This window comes from Zootoca vivipara, chromosome 13 (assembly GCF_965207765.1).
Source record: "Zootoca vivipara chromosome 13, rZooViv2.hap1.1, whole genome shotgun sequence".
Lineage (NCBI taxonomy): Eukaryota > Metazoa > Chordata > Lepidosauria > Squamata > Lacertidae > Zootoca > Zootoca vivipara.
This window is the reverse complement of record NC_142596.1, coordinates 38,516,232-38,535,146: the sequence shown is the minus strand read 5'-3', so window position 1 is coordinate 38,535,146 and position 18,915 is coordinate 38,516,232. Positions and strand designations below refer to the sequence as shown.

The 18,915-nt window shown below is 45.6% G+C and overlaps 1 protein-coding gene across 18 annotated transcripts in view; it reads left to right on the top strand.

Annotated features, from left to right (window-relative positions):
- Positions 1-18,915, top strand: part of SNX29 (sorting nexin 29) — a 258,108-nt gene that overhangs the window by 233,725 nt on the left and 5,468 nt on the right. For 8 of the 18 annotated variants that reach the window (XM_088656767.1, XM_035130587.3, XM_088656771.1 and 5 more), the window contains one exon: positions 2,920-3,758. The exons of 8 other annotated variants lie outside the window; for them this stretch is intronic. In XM_088656767.1, the coding sequence (XP_088512893.1) occupies positions 2,920-3,049 (130 nt within the window). In that variant the 3' untranslated portion in view covers positions 3,050-3,758. Of the gene's footprint in view, positions 1-2,346; positions 2,381-2,919; positions 3,759-18,915 lie in introns of those variants that run through there. 2 more of the 18 variants (XM_060282870.2, XM_060282868.2) reach the window with 2 other exon arrangements.

Sequence of the window (18,915 nt, the reverse complement as noted above, 5' to 3'; positions counted from 1 at the left end):
GAACTCCCTCCACCCATGCAAATAGCAGGTGCAGGGCTGGTGGGGGTGGTCTATCTCAGAACCATAGCACGGGGCAAAGGGCTAACACCCCCCTCAAAACCTCCCCCAAGGTCACAATTCAGAATTGTTGCTCCTCCACCACCACTACCCTGGCACTGGCTGTTCGTGGGGAAAATACCTTGCAAATCATGCAATTAGCTGTAAAGTGTTCCTTGGTCCACTGTGAGCTGGTGCAGACTCTTAAAGAGGGCATCCTGTCAAGTGATCCATGCAGTGTGAAGTTTATGCTTTCTGATGGGATGTCATAGCAGAGAAACCTACACTCCCCCCCCCCACCATCACAGAATTATTTTTATAGCAGCAGCTGCAGCACTCATAGTTTGTGCCCCAACATTATTTACTGGGATCCTGCAGAGTCAGGCTGGTAGCACTGCTGCATTTCAAAATTGGTGATGGGTGGGAGACTGATCAGGTCCTGGAAGTTTGAGAGCAAAGATTCATTTGCCTTAAGCAACTGCCAGGGAGGGTGCAATTTCCCCCTCCCAACCCTGATTTTTCTTGAAAGGCAAGCAAAGCAATAAAAGTGGTAATTTGTAAAGCTTGCTATTGCACAAGAGGGACTGGTTTGTACTTAAAAGTATTGTGATGGATGCGAATTTCCTGTACTTTTCTTTAAGGTTTATGTGCTCCCTGGTTGTTCAGGAGGAAAACACTCGGTGCTTTAGTGGTTGCTAGTTAAAAATACGGCATGATTAAGGTTTTCCCACAGAACGTTAATTCTGATCTTTCTTTCTTTCAACCCTGAGTGCTGTTTATTGTGTATTCTTTTTGAAGCAGAGATGGAAATTTTCAATGATAAGCGTGGATGGGATTGGAAGTAAAAAAAGGTAAAGGACCCCATGACGGTTAAGTCCAGTCAAAGGCGACTAGGGGGTGCTGTGCTCATCTTGCTGCAGGCCGAGGGAGCTGGCATTTGTCCACAGACAGCTTTCCGGGTCATGTGGCCAGCAGGACTAAACCACTTCTGGCGCAACAGAACACAGTGACAGAAACCAGAGGGCACGGAAACACTGTTTACCTTCCTGCCACAGCAGTACCTATTTATCTACTTGCACTGCGTGTTTTCGAACTGATAGGTTGGCAGGAGCTGGGACAGAGCAACGGGAGCTCACCCCGTCGTGGGGATTCGAACCACCAACCTTCTGATTGGCAAGCCCAAGAGAATCAGTGGTTTAGACCACAGTGCCACCTGTGTCCCTAGATGGAATTGCATCAGAGTGCTGGCACCCCACTTCTAAAGATTTGTGCTGGGCACATCTGCCAGTGATGCTGACTTTGCAGCGCCTCGCATCACGTCATGCCTTGTGGCAAACCTCAGTCAACAGCAGGCATAGGCAAACTCGGCCCTCCAGATGTTTTGGGACTACAACTCCCATCACCCCTAGCTAACAGGACCAGTGGTCAGGGACGATGGGAGTTGTAGTTCCCAAACATCTGAAGGGCCGAGTTTGCCTATGCCTGGTCAACAGTATGTATCACCCTGAACTAGGCTTGCTGTATTGAGGATGAAGCAGCTCTTAAAGACCTGGTCTGTAAGCAAAGAGATCAGGGCTTTCAGAGCCACACACTTCACCTTGTACGCCTTCCCTTTAACGTCTCTTAGTTTGAGGCATCAGGTGAAAGCTTCCTGCCACCCCCACCCCCCCCGCAAGCCTTTGATTGCTCTTGATTACCACCACTTTTCGAGTCATCGTTCTGACACTGTTCACTGTCTGATTGGCATTGGATCAATGTACCATTTTAAATGTTGTTGTTGTTGTTTTTTGCATTGATTCTAGATAGGTTGCTCCAGTCATTCATTTAACGCAGTGGTGGCAAACTTCTGGCTCACAGATTGCACTGGCCTTCAAGCCAAGGTGCCAGGGCCAGGCAACATTGCACTGTCTCCATTCTTTGGATTAATCGTCTGAAAGGTTCTCCTCCCCATTATAGGGCTGGGCAGAGAGGAAGCTCCACCAGCTTTTGAGCCATGCCCACCTTTGGGCCAAACCCATTGTTGACATGCCATTTTCAGAGGAGCTGTAGCCAGGCAACAGGGCCCCGAGACCAAAAAGGGTCTGTCGCCTCCAATTTAATGTGGGTGTGGCTGCACCTGGAGAAGGGTGGTGATGCGTGGCTGCATTTTAAGTTGCGCTCCACCCCACAAATCCTTTGGGGAGTTTGGTAGGGATCAGAATGGTGTCCGTGCATGCGTGCCTCTGTGCATGCGCACGAGGCATAAAACAGTCTTGTGGAGTCCACTGAGAAAACAAAGAAAAGTACAACCTTATTCCTTTTATACTGTAGTTTTCGGAGGAGTCTATAGCCTGTGAATGACTGCTGGGTAAGCAATATTTTTTCCAATAATTGTTTGTAGTAGACAAGTAAGTTCCTTTCAAGCAATTCATTCATGAGAGTCGGTCTATTGCAGGTCAGAATAGACTGTGAAGCTCCTCAAGGGGATGTATTACTATTGTATATCATTCTGCATCAATACATCGGTCCATCATTAGCACAACCTTCATCAGAGCACCACCAGTTTCTTGCATTGTCTATCACTTCCGGTGGTTTAGTGTGGCCTCCAAATTCCAGGCCATGGAGTTTTGCATTTTTAATTTGTTTTTGTATTATTGTGTTTGCAAGAACATAATGGTGTAATTGATTAATCCATCCCCTAGGTCACTATGTGAGTAGGGTACAGATCCAGTAAACTAATTGTAGATATAGATAATACACACATCAGCACATACCTTTGTGTTCTGGTATCTGCTTTCCCCACATACCGGGGTGGGTGGGAATACAGGCTTGTTTAATGCACAGTATGAACTTGTTCGTGCCTTGTTTCCCCCCCCCCCTCCTCCTCCCCTCCTTTCGCTAAAGTGATTTCCAACCCCCGGGAGATTCTGCAAGCAAGAGCAGCAGGCCACGCGGGACGACCCGGTTTCCAAGGCTGCCTCGGAGCCATCAAAGAGACCCACGGAACCCGGAGCCTCAGAGTGGTGACCTTTGACTCTTTGGATAATTAGGACCAACTAGCACCGTGTACTTTAAGCTGCCTTTTGATTTGGTTCTGTCCTGTGCAGTTGTCGACACAAGCCTGTGGGCAGAAGGAAAATACAACAGCACTGAATTTATAGCCAGGAGGGGAACCATCTGCCGCAAAGGTCCCTATTCTGATTAAACAGGTCACAGTTGAGGCGGACGCCATTTTCCCAAACAATCGGAGGCCTTTTGGCCCAGGACTATAAATAAATAAATAGGATTGGTTCATATTTTCTTTGGCTTCTCAAGAGGCACACTCCAGCCCCTTTCAGATATTGGGAGTTTATGTAGTTTTGATGCCATCGCTCTGCATTCAGATCCTCAAAGGAATGTCATAAGGCTTGTGGATTCACCAGGATGCCATTTTCCAGCAGTACAATTGCAGCTAGAACTATTGGGGTATTTATTTTATTTTCTGCCTCATTTCTTTCCCCCCAAATCAAGTAATTGTTCCTTGGGCAAAAATGGAACAGGAGTGTTGGAACCTGGTCAGTTCCTCTGGCATGTGACAAATGAACCTGTGGCGCCATTGATACCTCAAACAAAATATCTATGATTTAAGGGGAGGTGGGCCACACTGAAACCAGGAATGTTCTAGTGGCAGTGGGTGAGATGAAGGGCAATATAGACGATTGTGGTGGGGAGGGCATTTTTACAGAAGACGAGAGAGTTTCCCAGCAATTTGCCTGAACTCCCATTATTGGTTTCATGGTGGCATGTTATTATTAAAAGTAATAATAATCTCAGTGCCAAAATAAGTAGGCGCTTGAGGCTATTCTTTCCACCTCTTCCTGCTTAAGGCACATGAAGCGACGCTGCTGAGGGCTTCCGAATGCAAGCACCTCTGTTGCTTGTCACCTTTCTCTGAAATGTTTTCGGGTAAGGATGCGGCATGGACAGCTGAAAGGGAAGCTGTTGTTAAGACTGATCGGAATCCTAATATGATTTAACTGGAGTGCGGTTTGCTACACCCACACTTTGCACTGCCTTAGATAGCAAAGGACACCATAGCTTTTTTAACTTTCCATAATAAGCTTCACCCAATACTACATCTCTGTGAGTGTTGTGGTTTTGTTTTGTTTTAATCAAGAATAAACTCTGTTCCTTTCGCCCCTTTGCACCAGCACAGCAGGTCTGTTGCATCATGTATAGGCTCATTTTGCAACCAGGGCAGGACAGGACGGCATCTCTCACATTATGTTTACAGAAAGCAACCGGTGCGTGGTTGAGTCCTGTTACAACACTGGTGATGGGACTGTGTTCTCTCCTGCACCTGAGGGCAGCACGCTAGCTTAGGGGATGGAGGGCAAGTTGCCTGCTATGCACACAGCATGTGCCGTTGAAGGCAGGTGCCTTATTCCACCCAATGGTAGAGCCACAGTCCTATTTTGTGATCACTGTGCTCCCAAGCGCCCTCCTTCTTCCATAAATCTAACACTACTTTTCTGGCGATGCATCTGCTCTGTTACTTTAGGTGCTCGTCCCCCCCCCTCAAATAATAGCAGTATTATAATTTCCTCTTACGCGGTGCATGAATTACATGGAGCTGGTTCCCGTCTACACCACAGATCCCCAAATGCACAGATACCATCCTGCATCGGGACTATTTAACAGGAAGTGTTTGCAAAGCCTCCCAATGGAGAAAAGAGAACCGTGTGCTCTTGTCACTGAAGTGTTCAGCTTGTAGACCAGGCACCCCTAAACTCCGGCCCTCCAGATGTTTTGGACTACAATTCCCATCTTCCCCGACCACTGGTCCTGTTAGCTAGGGATCATGGGAGTTGTAGGACAAAACATCTGGAGGGCCGCAGTTTGGGGATGCCTGTTGTAGACAGTGCTGTCCTTGGGACAAAAGTCCTCTGACTTTGGGGGGTAACAGAAAAGATCTGGGTGCCCGGTACGATTAGTTTTGAGATTCGCCACACAACAAGATGTTGTTTGGATGCATTTGCAGCCTTTTGTTTTGTTTTCTATTGCAAACCCGCAGGCAGGGTTTTTAGGTCAGGGACCTGTGGCCTTCGGGATGCTGTCAGACACCAGCTCCCATCACCCCAGCCAGTGTGGCTAATGGCCAGGAATGCTGGGAGTTGGAGTCTGGCAACATCTGGATGGCCAAAGAAGAAGGATGAGGAGGAGGAGTTTGGATTTGATATCCCACTTTATCACTACCCTAAGGAGTCTCAAAGCGGCTAACAATCTCCTTTCCCCTTCCTCCTCTACAACAAACACTCTGTGAGGTGAGTGGGGCTGAGAGACTTCAGAGAAGTGTGACTAGCCCAAGGTTACCTAGCAGCTGCATGTGGTGGAGCAGGGAATCGAACCCGGTCCACCAGATTATGAGTCCATTGCTCTTAATCACTACACCACCCCTTGTCCCTGTTTCAGCTGAAGTCTGTGGGCAGGACCATCCCTTCTATGACTAGCCCTATTTATATGATCCCCAAAAAAGGGAATCAGTGTGCATCAAAACTATCTGATTTGGCTTCACCTGGACTACACGTCTATGTCTGATCAGATGATCAGATAAAACAATGTCCCATACATTAGTAAACTATTTCTCTTGGCAAGGAACTTTTGAGGATTGGGCCATTTCCAATCTGGCTGCTGATAGTAACATAAACACCAGATTTTTGTAAGCATTAGGAGGATTGGCGGCATTCTCTAAAGAAAGAAGGGCCACGGAGAGATTTGGAGGCAAATGTTGTTGAGGAATAGTCGATATCATCGACAAAACCCAGCCCACATTTCACAAACACACACACACACCCATTTGTGTGCAAATGGGCTTAACATTTTTATTAAACCAAGCTTCCCATTAAGTTAGATAAATCAAAGTGTGTGTGTGTTGAAATAATTCAGAAGACCCCACAAAATATGTCCATTATATCACAACTCGTTAAAAAATGATTAATCATTTTTAAGTCTCTCCTATTTGCACAGGGCATTGCTCAGGGAGCAGCAATAAACAAATCTGCCTCAATTTGAGGAAACAGGCCTCCAGCCGTAAAACACGCTGACAGAGTTGAGTGCAGCAAGCCGTTGAGAGATAAGGCACAATGGCAGTAAATTTGGAATTTGGCTCACGGAGGAAACCTATATGCAGAGGTTCAATTTGCCATCCTGAAATGAATGCTTCATTGTATAAAAGGGGGGGGGTGGACAGAGAGAAAACATGTTTAGTTGTTAGCTGTCAAATGAAATGAATAGGAATGTATTAAGGACTAGCATCCGCTGGCTCCATGCGGCAGTAATGAATGGGGCTTGGAACGGCTGAGGTGCTAAGGAGAAGTCACTTGTCACGTCGTATTAATGGTGAAGAAAGTGGCACCAGCTTGTAAGTATTTCAGATCTGAAAACTCAGGCGAAACAAACTCAGAAATTCCCGGAAGGGGGCCTTTTTGAGAAAGGTGTGTTTGTGTGTGTTTAGAAGACAGAAAGTACATTTCATACAGTGCATCCAATGTTTCAGCTGCAGTAAAAGAGAGAGTCTTTGTGAATTGAGAGTCTTTGTGAATTTGTGAAAGAGAGAGTCTTTGTGAATTTGTTGCAGAGCCCATAGAAATTTGGCAGCCTTCTAGCCTGCTCAAGAGTCCCCTTATCCCAATTTCCCCTTCAGTCCAAGATGCTCTATTAATTACGTTTCTTCTGGATACTCCGGAGTCTCCTCTTGATGTCCCCACTTTGCTCCGCCCACAATCCCATATTCAGGATGCCACCTTTGAACATTCAGAGCGATGCCCACAGGGAACTCAAGAGCAGCAACTGCCGAAGGCGAATGGAATTAGGAACCTTCAGTAGATGATGAATGTCCACTTAACTGACTCAGCTTCACCTAAGTGTTCTATGTCCATTCATTTCATGGGCTAACATTGGGTGTGACCCTTCATTATTAAGAGTTACTTTCTTGAAATATTCGTTTGGTTGCAAACTTTTGGATGGCAGCGAACTGCAAAAAAAAAGTACAGATCATTTTCACTTAATGCTACTAGGACTCAAATGTCGAAAGAATGTATGAGGGGATATCCCTGCACCTACATGCAAGAAACACTATGCTCCCCCTCCCCCCACAATCTGGACATTCAGCTGGCTCTAGCTGCATATATAGCACTTCCATGGCAGGGGGTGATCTGGACCAGGGTCCCCCCCACGTGGAGAAGCCCTCCAGACATACTGATACATATGCATAGAGTCCTTCTGCAAGGCAGCCAAGTACAGTGGTACCTCGCAAGACGAAAATAATTCGTTCCGCGGGTCGTCCCGTCTTACGAAAATTTCGTCTTGCGGAAACAAACTGCAGGCGGCAAAAAAAAAAGCGGCAAAAAAAAGACACGGCCATAGAAAGCTTTGTCTTGCGAGGCAACAAAGAATCGCTAGACGCTTTCATCTAGCGAGTTTTTCGTTGCGCGAGGCATTCGTCTTGCGAGGTACCACTGTATGCCGCCCATGGGTGTCCTGGCTCTGGCTAATGCCTTTGGTGGTGGAGGGCCATCCTTGGCTTGTACCCAAAATATTGCTAAGTCATTTATCCCATCAGTGCAAGAATTTATGTGCAACAGAACTCCCCCCTCCCACTCCCCCTGATATCCTTGTGCCAATGGGGAAAGAACATTGGATACCACCCCTCCTTTGCATGTGCTTTCAGTGCATCTGTAGGATTTCTGGACCCTCCTAATACCACCCTCTTATTTCCCAACAACCTGTTGACATGGACTTTAGTGCCCATGAGAGCTTGTGCCACCAAGAATTTGTTGGGCTCAAGGCTGACACGGCCACCCCTTTGGAAGCCTTGCATAGCAGCTAAAACACCACCCTGGATGGAACTCACTTTCCCCTTTTTGTCCCACTGATGTCATGCTGCCCAGTTATCAAGAGGGGGGATCAAAGCCACGCTGCTGCGATTCACCGGGTTACTCAGTCAGGAGCTCTGTGTTCTTTAGTGCAATATGAAACTTGTGTCCCCGTTGGCCTTTGGAGCAAATCACTCTTGAGAACACATTTGAGCTTCGTTGTTTCTGTGTGAAAGAGAACTGAACTCGTTTACTCCTATTGCATTTTCGCACTGCCTTCCTTTAGGCTCTTCCCACCTTCCTCAGTATTAATTTAGTAACTCTTCAGTAATGCCCTTTTTTGCTAGCACAGAAGATGTGCGGTACCTAATATATCACTTTAATGCATTGAGAGAAAAACCAAGAAATTTGAAAAGAAATCTACATTCTGTTTGGTTCTGCCAGGGGGTGGGGAACCTTTTCTCTTCTGCCCACCCTGTGGGCCAGCTTGGGACAACTGGGTGAGTTGTCTGGCCCACCATTCAGTGCTGACCTCTGAGGGGAGGGCAGATAGTGACCAAGCAGGATTGAACTCCTTTTGCATCAGCTGATACTTGGAGAGTTCAATCCTGCTTTCTGCAGGGATCTACCTGTCTCTCTAACCTGCGTCACACCTGATATCAGGTGTGGGTTCACTGGGTGTGATTTGGGGTGAGGAGAAGAGCCTTGTGAGGCAAACTGGGAGGCCTGGTGGGCTGGATTTGGCCCACATGCCAGAGGTTCCCCACCCCTACATTACATTTCAATGAAATAACGCAATTTGGAGACTGTATTTGTGTGCAGTTGTTTTTAACCGCTACCTGGTGCTTTGAACTCACCTGTGGCATACATGCACTTTACAAAAAAATTTTTTACAGTTCCTGTTTTTGTATCCCCTAGGTGAGCTTGTGTGTGTGCTAGCTGTGGCCCACAGCCCTTGTATATGAGAGACTCCTCCTGTACTGATCTGCATTCCTTAGGCTGATTTCCCCCTTTCACAGCTGGGCTTTGGGAAAGCCCAGATAAGCTGATCCTTCCTACCACATTCCTAGGGGATGCATGATTCTTTGTTTGCAGAGAGTTTCAAAAAAGGTAAAGGTACCCCTGACCATTAGTTCCAGTTGCGGACGACTCTGGGGTTGCACGCTCATCTCACTCTATAGGCCGAGGGAGCCGGCGTTTCTCCGCAGACAGCTTCTGGGTCATGTGGCCAGCATGACTAAGCCGCTTCTGGCGATCCAGAGCAGCGCACGGAAACGCCTTTTACCTTCCCGCCGGAGCGGTACCTATTTATATACTTGTACTTTGACATGCTTTTGAACTGCTAGGTGGGCAGGAGCTGGGACCGAACAACGGGAGCTCACCCCGTCGTGGAGATTCAAACTGCCGACCTTCCGATCGGCAAGCCCTAGGCTCTGCGGTTTAGACCACAGCGCCTCCCGCATCCCATGAGAGTTTCATACCCCCACCTTTTTTAGTGCCTGCGCACCACTCAGAGCAAGATTATGTTACCTCTACCTCAGTCCTTTGGGGAAATGAAAAGATGTGAACTAGGAGCAAAGAACTCGATGTATCCATCTTCCCCCTTTCATTTCCTGTTTTTGTTTTCCTTATGCTATAAACACTCATTGTTCCTGAATTCTTTACAACTACCAGTAATAGACTGTCACTCTTCCTAAGCTGTGAGCTGCAAAATTGGATCCAGCTGTACTACATCTATGGCAGGTGCTGTTGCTGCTGCTGCTGTTGCCAGACCCTCCTCCATCCCTGGAAACTTGGGGTGGTTATGCACCATCCAGAGGCTGACACCACTCCAGAGTTCAAAGCAAATTGAACTTCCTGTACCCCAGCCCGATAGTTTCCAGTGACAGGTAGATAGCAAATGAGAAAGTCAGGCATAACAAGGCATGCGATCTTGGATAACTGACCACATGATAACCGATTCTAGATGAGAATACTACCATACTTCTAGCTAACCTGGGCATCTAGAGCTTTAGGGGAGCTCTGAAAAATATATATATTGCTGCATTTCTATATTCACAAGGCTTGTTTTCCTTCCCCTGCCTGTTCTCTACCGATGTCAATTGACTGAAATGTTCTCCATGATACCACTGAAGGAGAAATAACTCTCCTCTGCATTTCCATAAAGTGGCTTCTTCAATAGATGTCTCAGCCTGCGTATAATCAATTCTTCTGAGCATTTCGCTGCTGGGATACATGTATCTCTGATTACACAGTGACAATTTGCTGGCATGCACTACTTCTTTCTCCAGTGAATATTGAATGATCTGAAATGGTAGATATCCAGATGGTTCTAAATTTAATTAAATGACGGGAAACCGAAAACTCTTAAAGACGCAACTTACCTACACTTTTGTAAAGCCTCACACACTGAAAGTAATGGATAGAAGCAATTTGGATTTTTGCTCCATTTAACTTTTGAGCATAAGAAATAGGGTATTAAGTCTGAGATAGTGTCTGTATATATGGTAGCCAAATCTGGTTCTATAAACTAATAGTGTTACTTTAACCCATCTTCTATTATATTATTTTGAATCTTATGTATATATAATTTTTTAAAAAAACAACAACACACAACCACTTATTTGTATCAATATTTCTTTTGTTGTGGAAATATTCAGTGACAATTTTGTTATAACCTGGCCGGAAAATGTGCTAATTTGGAACTGAGGAAATAAAACAACATTTTGTATGTTTAACAGAAGGATTGCCAGTGTGATTATTGTATTATATTGTTTGCGTAAGTCAGTGTGTGAGTTAGGATTGCTTTTAACAGCAGGATCCTATACATGTCTGCTCAGAGGTAAATCCCACTGAGATTGATGGGTCTTCAACACAGGTGTCAGAGGCTGGACTGAGGAGGAATGGTGGGAGCCCATTACCTTTTTTTCTGAACCTTCCCAAGGGTAGGAGGACAGTATTGGTTTAGAACAGCGGTTTGCAGAGGGGCATAGTCCAGAGGGGAAAAGCTGGGAGATACTGGGTGAGGAACAGCTAGAAGAGGAAACGCCAGGTGAGAGACAGCTGGCAGATTCAGTGTCCTTGGAAAGCATTCCAGACCCCCCTTGTCTAAGACTAGATGGGCTTTGAGAGTACAAAAATTATGGGACACGATTTACAATGAAATGAAAAAAAAACTATTAGAAATTACATTTCATAAAAAGCCAGAAACATTCCGCCTTGGGATAATAAATAGTATAATTCCAAAAGAAAAAAATAAGACCAATTTTCTATGCAATAACGGCGGCTAGGGTATTAATAGCCAAAAATTAGAAGGGTAATTATATACCAACTAAAGAAGAATGGCTACAAAAGTTAAGCAAGTTCTTGGAACTTGCTAAGCTAACCGAAGCCTTAAGGAATAAGTCTAACAAAACTATCCAGAAGGAATGGGAATGCCTAAATACTTATTTATCAAATCAAGGTTCAACAATCAGGATTGGCTGGGTTTAGAATAAACGAGTGACAATATGACTCCTCATACCAAGATGTGGAATATAATGAAATACAGAGGATCTGTTTTAGCCATGGGATGTCTTTCTTAGTCATTTACTGTTTATATTCTTTGAATTTGTTCCATTTTCGTATCGTATTTATTTTTGTACCTGTTTTGTTTTTATGTAGGGGTGTGTGTGTTTCTTTTCTTTTTCGCCAGATGTGTGTATGCTTTGCTTTTGTTTTGTATTTGCATAATAAATCATTTCTTTAAAAAAGATAGAACAGAGAGCACAGTGGCAACAAGCTCAGATTACCCCGTAGGAGTGACATAGATTAATGGGGGTGGAGGGGGTGAACCTTTCCTGGGAGCAACACCATTTCTAGAGAGATATGCATTCCTTTGTCTCTCTTTGTGATTATTAAGGAAACTAACAGGTAAGAATGCTACTTTCAATTCCCCGAAGCTTGACAACAGGTGAGTATAGAATTCTAGGCACAGGGTATGATCCTAGTCCAAAGCAATGGGATTTAATGGCCACATGGATTAGGCCAATAGCTTAGCATCCTGTTCTCACAGTGGCCCAACAGATGCCTGTAGGGCCCAACAGAAGTGGGCCAACAGATGCCAGAAGTGGCCCAACAGATGCACAACTCAAACCCCAGAGCCATAGCTGCCAAGTTTTCCCTTTTCTCGCGAGGAAGCCTATTCAGCATAAGGGAAAATCCCTGTAAAAAAGGGATAACTTGGCAGCTATGCCCAGAGCACTCCTCCCTCCTGCAGTTCCCAGAACTGATTTTCAGAAGCGTTACTGCCTCCAACTGTGGACGCAGAGCAGAGCCATCACTTGCCTGCCTGCCACTTCTGTAGGTCTTGGCTTTCTGTTTAGGAATATAACACTTGACACATACCCATGGCTTTGTCCATTCAAGAAGAGATTTGAAAATGCTTTGTTGATGTGTATCATGGACCCTTTCCCAAGCAAAAAAGGGGGGGGGCACCATGATTTAAGGAGCCTTCCAAGAGTGAACAGGGGGAAACTGAAACGAAGTGTAATTATTTGTCATTCAGGTTTCTAATATAATCCCTGATTCACCAATGTGTCAGAATGGTTTGGGCACTTCCCAAGGAGCTACAGCTCAGAATTCTGGCTCACATGTGTTGCTAATGATTGCATTTTTAAGGGGGGGGGAACCCTGAAAAATTAGACATTTGTACACCTTTCACTTGAAATGCTAGGATACCTGTTTGGCAGGCCCTCTCAGAAAGATCCCTAATTCAATCCCTGGCTTCTCCAGTTAAAAGGGGTCAGATGATCCAAAAGGCACCCTTCTTTTTGGAGAAACGAGAGCACCTGCCAGCCAAGAGTGCAGTAGAAAATATTGGTCTAGGTGGACAAACACAAGAAGTTATCTGAAGAAGTGTGCATGTACACAGAAGCTCATACCAATGACAAACTTAGTTGGTCTCTAAGGTGCTACTGGAAGGATTTTTTTTATTTTGTTTCGACTACGGCAGACCAGCACGGCTACCTACCTGTAACTAGTTGGTTGTGTGTATTTTCATGTGGTGCAGTGTTTGCATTTTAGAAAATATAGTGCCTAAGACTACAGCAAACAAGCCAGCCGGCTAATTACGACACACTTGTGCACCAATCACACAAATTATCCAGCTAATTTAATCAAGAGACACTTGTGACTGTCAGTGCCACTTATGACCATCAATTCCAGCCCATTGTTTAATAAGAGTGTGGCTGCCTAAGAATCCATTGGCATTTCAGTCGCATGAAGAGAATACTGAAATGGAAAAAGCAAGAGAATCGTCGATCATTTCAGTTCTTCAACATGCGCATCTTTGCTGTGTCTGGAATTTGGAAGTGCATTAGAAATTATATATGTGTTATTAAATTATACTCAATTATACAGTACTGCATTTGGGGAAGGGTTCTATAAAAACACCAGAAGAGTCTGGTGGTTCAGGCAGTGGCACATCTCCTCCAGCATCCTCTTCTCACAGTGGCCAACCGGATGCCTAGCTGGGATTGGGAAGCCGAAAAACAGGGACCAAGAGCAGAAGCAGAATGTGCCATTAAGCACACAGCAGACACAGGGATGATTCTAGCACTGCAGAGACTTGGGACTAGATGATTGTTAGGGTCCCTTCCAACTCTACAATTATATGATCCTACAGGGTGAGTGAGGGTAGCCCTAGTCAGATGTTTGGTCTAATCATGTTTGACAAACACGTGGAAGGGAGCAGTGCCATGTGTGCCCTCCCTGCCCCCAACAGGGACCCTGCCAAGTCCACTTCCAGACTGGTGGTCTGAAGGGAGCTGGATGGGCTTAGAATACCTTCCATGAACTGGAACTCTGTGTTGAGTTTGCAGCTGGGAGGATTCTAACTTAAAGTCTCCCTTCGGACCTTCAAACTTAACATGTTAAGGTTAGCCATGGACAGCAGGTGGGGCACCCTCTCCATGTGTTCTTCAAACATGGCTAGGGCTAGACCTAACACTGGAATAGGGCTATCCTCACTCGCTCATCCCAGGCAGTTTAGCTTCGTTCTTCCCAGCCAACTCAAGCCAGGCTTCCCACAGCTGTTGGGTCCAGGCTCCATCAGAGGTGCTCTGCATCCATAACTCTTGAGTACCTTCCATGTCCTTTTCCAATTGATCTTACTTCCAGGAGCTTGCATGATTTTCTGTCATCTTGAAGGCTTAAAAAGGTAAAGGGACTCCTGACCGTTAGGTCCAGTTGTGGACAACTCTGGGGTTGTGGCGCTCATCTCGCTTTATTGGCCGAGGGAGCCGGTGTACAGCTTCCGGGTCATGTGGCCAGCATGACTAAGCCGCTTCTGGCGAACCAGAGCAGTGCACGGAAACACCGTTTACCTTCCCGCTGGAGCGATACCTATTTATCTACTTGCACTTTGTGCTTTCGAACTGCTAGGTTGGCAGGAGCTGGGACCGAGCAACGGGAGCTCACTCCATCGCGGGGATTCGAACTGCTGACCTTCTGATCGGCAAGCCCTGGGTTCTGTGGTTTAACCCACAATGCCACCCGCGTCCCGGTCTTGAAGGCTTAGATCTCAGCAATTGCAGGCCCAGCTGGGTCCCTCAGTGGTCTCTGGTTCCCATGGCTACTATTTCACATCCCAGAATTCATCTCTGCTGCTGAAGCCAAGTACTGTCATATCGTTGGCCATTCTGAAAGCTTTTTTGTTGTTGTTGTTGTTTTGTTTTGGAGTCTTCACCTACTTCTTGAGTGGGCATTTTATGCTCCAGACATGTTTTGGCACATCTCTGGGACTGGCGCTTTGGATCAAACCATCAGCTGCTTTCACCCAGAGGACGCGTCTCATCTGGTGATCTTCTCAGTTCCTGGCAGGTGACAAATAGCTGTCTATTGACACAAGTCCGGGCTGTCCAGCTGCAGTGTCTGCTATGATATTTTGTTTTGGGAAAACCTATAAATTGTATACGCTTTACTTAGGACATACAATAGCACATAACTCAAGAGCCTGGTCTTGTTTGACTCCATTGATGTAGCTACTCAAGCAAGCCTGTGCCTTAAATATAAGATTAACAAAACGAATCGATAGGGCCCTTCAGTGCCACACAGTACTGTAAAGCAGGAGAGCTGATGACAGATCTTCTTACCAGATCTAGACGTGAGATACAAGTGAATCCTTCAGCCAATATCTCCTGGAAATGTCTTTGAAGCTAGTTAAATCTCTTCTTAAGGCTCTTCTCACTTGTTAAAGCACTAGGAGAAATAACTACACCCTCCCTCTCCTTTTCTCTGAGCTTTAGGGAGGTAGCACTACACTAAGGCACTTGTTTTTGTGCCTACCGCACACACAAAACCAGACAGTGAAATGAAACTGGCATCCTTTGCATGCAGTCTGGTGTGTAAGCAGAAGCAAGTGAACTGGAAGCTAATTCATTTGCCCGAGAGTAATGAAACTAAAAACAAGGAGGAGTAATACAGTTAATCTTCCATCCTTGAAAGGTCCAGGGGAAGGTGGAGACCCAAGGGCCTAATTGAGAACATAAGAAGAGCCTGCTGGATCAGGCCAATGGCCCATCTAGTGTTGGAGATTTATTCCCCGTGTGTCATGGGTTTGTTGTCTATCACATGACTGTTTATGTGTTTACATTCCACAGGAATGGGAAGTGACATAGGCAGGATGTTTGTCTTACTGTGTTCTGTGAAGTGGGACTATTGTCCTTTGTTCTTTCTCTTTGCTGTCTGATGCTAGAGAGAGAGGGAGCCATGTTGCAGTGCTCCATGTGTGTTTATATGTAAATAAAGTAGGTTAGCCAAGATGCTGAGTTCCTGAGTTCTGTTACGCAACTGCGCAAACCTCTGTGGATCCCAAGTGTGCTGATGTCTTCTGGCATCAGTCGCTGTGATGTTCAGGCTAAGGAATGCTTTTGAAGCTCCCGAACGATCGGCCAGGAGGGAGGGAACATGTCAGTCGGACATGTGTCTCTGCCAAGGTTCTACGCGTGTGTAGAACATCCTGACATCTAGTCCAGCATCCAGTTCTCACTGTGGCCATCCAAGATGCCATACCCTCCAACATATTGAGCCCCCAAACCAGAACACGTGTCTTCCCATCCATGCTCCTGCACTAGTCATATGACCTGTCTGCACAATGGAGCCCCCCAAAACACGCTTATTTGGGGACGAAGTCTTGCAGGAAAAAACAGTATTTCTTGGTCTTTCCAGGACACTTGTGGGGTATGAGATGCCCGTGGAAAGCCTGCAAGCAGGACCTGAGCACCAGAGCTCTCTCCCCTGCTGTGGTTTCCAGCAACTGGTAGAGTGGTACCTTGGTTCTCAAACTTAATCCGTTCCAGAAGTCCATTCCAAAACCAAGGCGTTCCAAAACCAAGGTGCGCTTTCCCATAGAAAGTAATGCAAAATGAATTAATCCGTTCCAGACTTTTAAAAACAACCCCTAAAAGCAATTTCACGTGAATTTTACTACCCAATGAGACCATTGATCCATAAAATGAAAGCAATAATCAATGCACTGCACTATAAAATAAATAAGACAGTATTGTAGATGATAAAAATTAAAATTATTTCCCCCTCCTTACCTGCACTGATGATAGTCACTGTTTGGATGGGGGGCTTTTATCCATTTCCGCAGCCACACAATCAATCAGTAGCTGAACTCGGCTCCACACAGTCACAAAAACAAATTAATCGAAAAAGCCTCAAAAACACAAACACAAAATAAATAGCAAAAACATAAGCCCCCAATCCAAGGTGTTAATGCTAGTGCACAAAGCCATAAACTGCTTAGTGCCCAGTTACCTAAAAGAGCATCTCCCCCAGGTTCAACCACCTCAGACCATAGAAGGCCTTCTTGCTGGTTCCAGCTGATCCACCCAGGGTGGCTGGGGCAACACAGTCAGATGGGCGGGGTACAAGTAGTAGTAGTAGTAGTAGTAGTAGTAGTAGTAGTAGTAGTAGTATTGGTTCCCCATTTATGGAATGCCCTCCCTGGTAAGGTGCATCTGTCTCCTTCGTTATTAACATTTCAGCAGAATTTTAATGTGCAACCCCGGTATTTCAGGGATGAAAGATATTGTTCCCGACAACCGTGAAATTATTTAGCCAGGAGGATATTTGATTGATTTTTAAATATTTTTAAAAATAATAATAATAAAAACACTTCTGTCTTGTTTTGTTTTGTTTTTGGCTGTTTGGTTGTTTGCCTGGGCTCCTCTGGGTGGAAGGACAGGGTAGAACTTTAATAAATAAATGAGTAGCACAAAATCTGGCAAAAAAACAGCGCTCTCCTTTAAAAATTGATCTCTAATATTGTATCAACACAAGGGAAGATACATAAAATGTACACAAACTGGAATGAAAGTACAGTATATAGAAGCGTGAACGGTGTAGAATTCTGAATCTGCCAGGGAAACGAATACAGTGGTACCTCGGTTTAAGTACACAATTGGTTCCGGAAGTCTGTACTTAAACTGAAGTGTACTTAACCTGAAGCGAACTTTCCCATTGAAAGTAATGGAAAGTGGATGAATCCGTTCCAGATGGGTCCGCGGAGTACTCAACCTGAAGCGTACTTAACCCGAAGTATGAGTGTACAGTGGTGCCTCGACTTACAAATTTAATCCGTTCCAAAGGCACCTTTGTAGGTCGAAAAAATTCGTGAGTCGAAAAGCACCATTGGAAATGCGATTTCCCATAGGAATGCATTGGAAACAGAAAAAATCGTAAGTCGAAGCAACCCCATCTAAAAATTCGTAAGTCCAAAAAACTCTAAAACTGCCGCGGTTTCCGTTCGGATGTCGAGAAATTCGTAAGCGTGCGGCCATTTGCCCCATTCGTAAGTCGAAAAATTCGGTTGTTGAGTCGTTCGTAAGTTGAGGTACCACTGTAACTGGTTCTGGAAGTCCGTACTTAACCTGAAGCGAACTTTCCCATTGAAAGTAATAGAAAGTGGATTAATCCGTTCCAGACGGGTCCACGGAGTACTCAAACTGAAAGTACTCAAACCGAGGCGTACTTAAACCGAGGTATGACTGTACTCACTTGGTTCCCTGCCTCCAGCACCAGTGATTGCAGATGGGAAAATGTGCCATCTCCTCCTTTGGGCCTAGCAGACTCCAAGCAACCCTCCTGCCACTTTCTTTATACAGTGCCCCAGACATTTTGAGGTACATATAAATGCTGGTCCTACTCATAGCAGACCCATCTTGTCTTTATTTCTGTACCTGGTTATGGGATGAAACCAACCTCCCCTACCCACATTATGCCTTCTGAATGTTGTTTCACTGCAACTTCCATCAACCCTGATCATGTCATGTTGGCCGAGGCTGATAAGGAGTTGAAATCCAAATGCATCTGGGGGGTAGCAGTTTGTGAGAAGCCTGGCTTCACCCCTGCCCATGCAAAGACAGAATTCTTGGGTTGCATCCAATGTAGCATTAAGCAACTTGTTCCATTAGTGCAAGGATTTATGCTTGAGCAAAGGAACTTTCTTCCACTCCCCTTCGTGCAATTCCTAGAGATGGCAGGGATTGAACCTAAGACCTTCTGCATTTAAGACATGTGCATTCCCCACGGCGTTGGGGTCCCTCCCCAATATAGACCTTAATTCAGAAAAGAGACGTAGAGCATTAAAGTACTTATTCACACAGTGCAAATTTAAACTATGGAATTCATCCCACAAGAGGCAGTGGTGACCATTGTCAGGGACTGGACGTCGGAGGAAGAATGGTGGAGACAGGCCCCCCCACTCCTTCTCCTGAACCTTCCCGAGAAGAGGAAGGCAGTATAGATTTACAATGGTGGTTTGCAGAAGGTCATGACTCTGAGACAGAAGAGGGGGGAAAGCTAGGAGATAATGGAAGGGGGGGAGCAGCAAAGCCAGAGCAACTGGCTGACACGTTATCATTAGAAAGCATTCCCGACCCCCTTCTCCTAGGACCCGGCGTGCATTGAGAGCAGTAGAGCAGAAAGCTCAGAGGCAGAAAGCACAGATCAGCCGGCGCAGGGATGATGTGCAATAGATGGAGGGGGTGGGACTTTACTG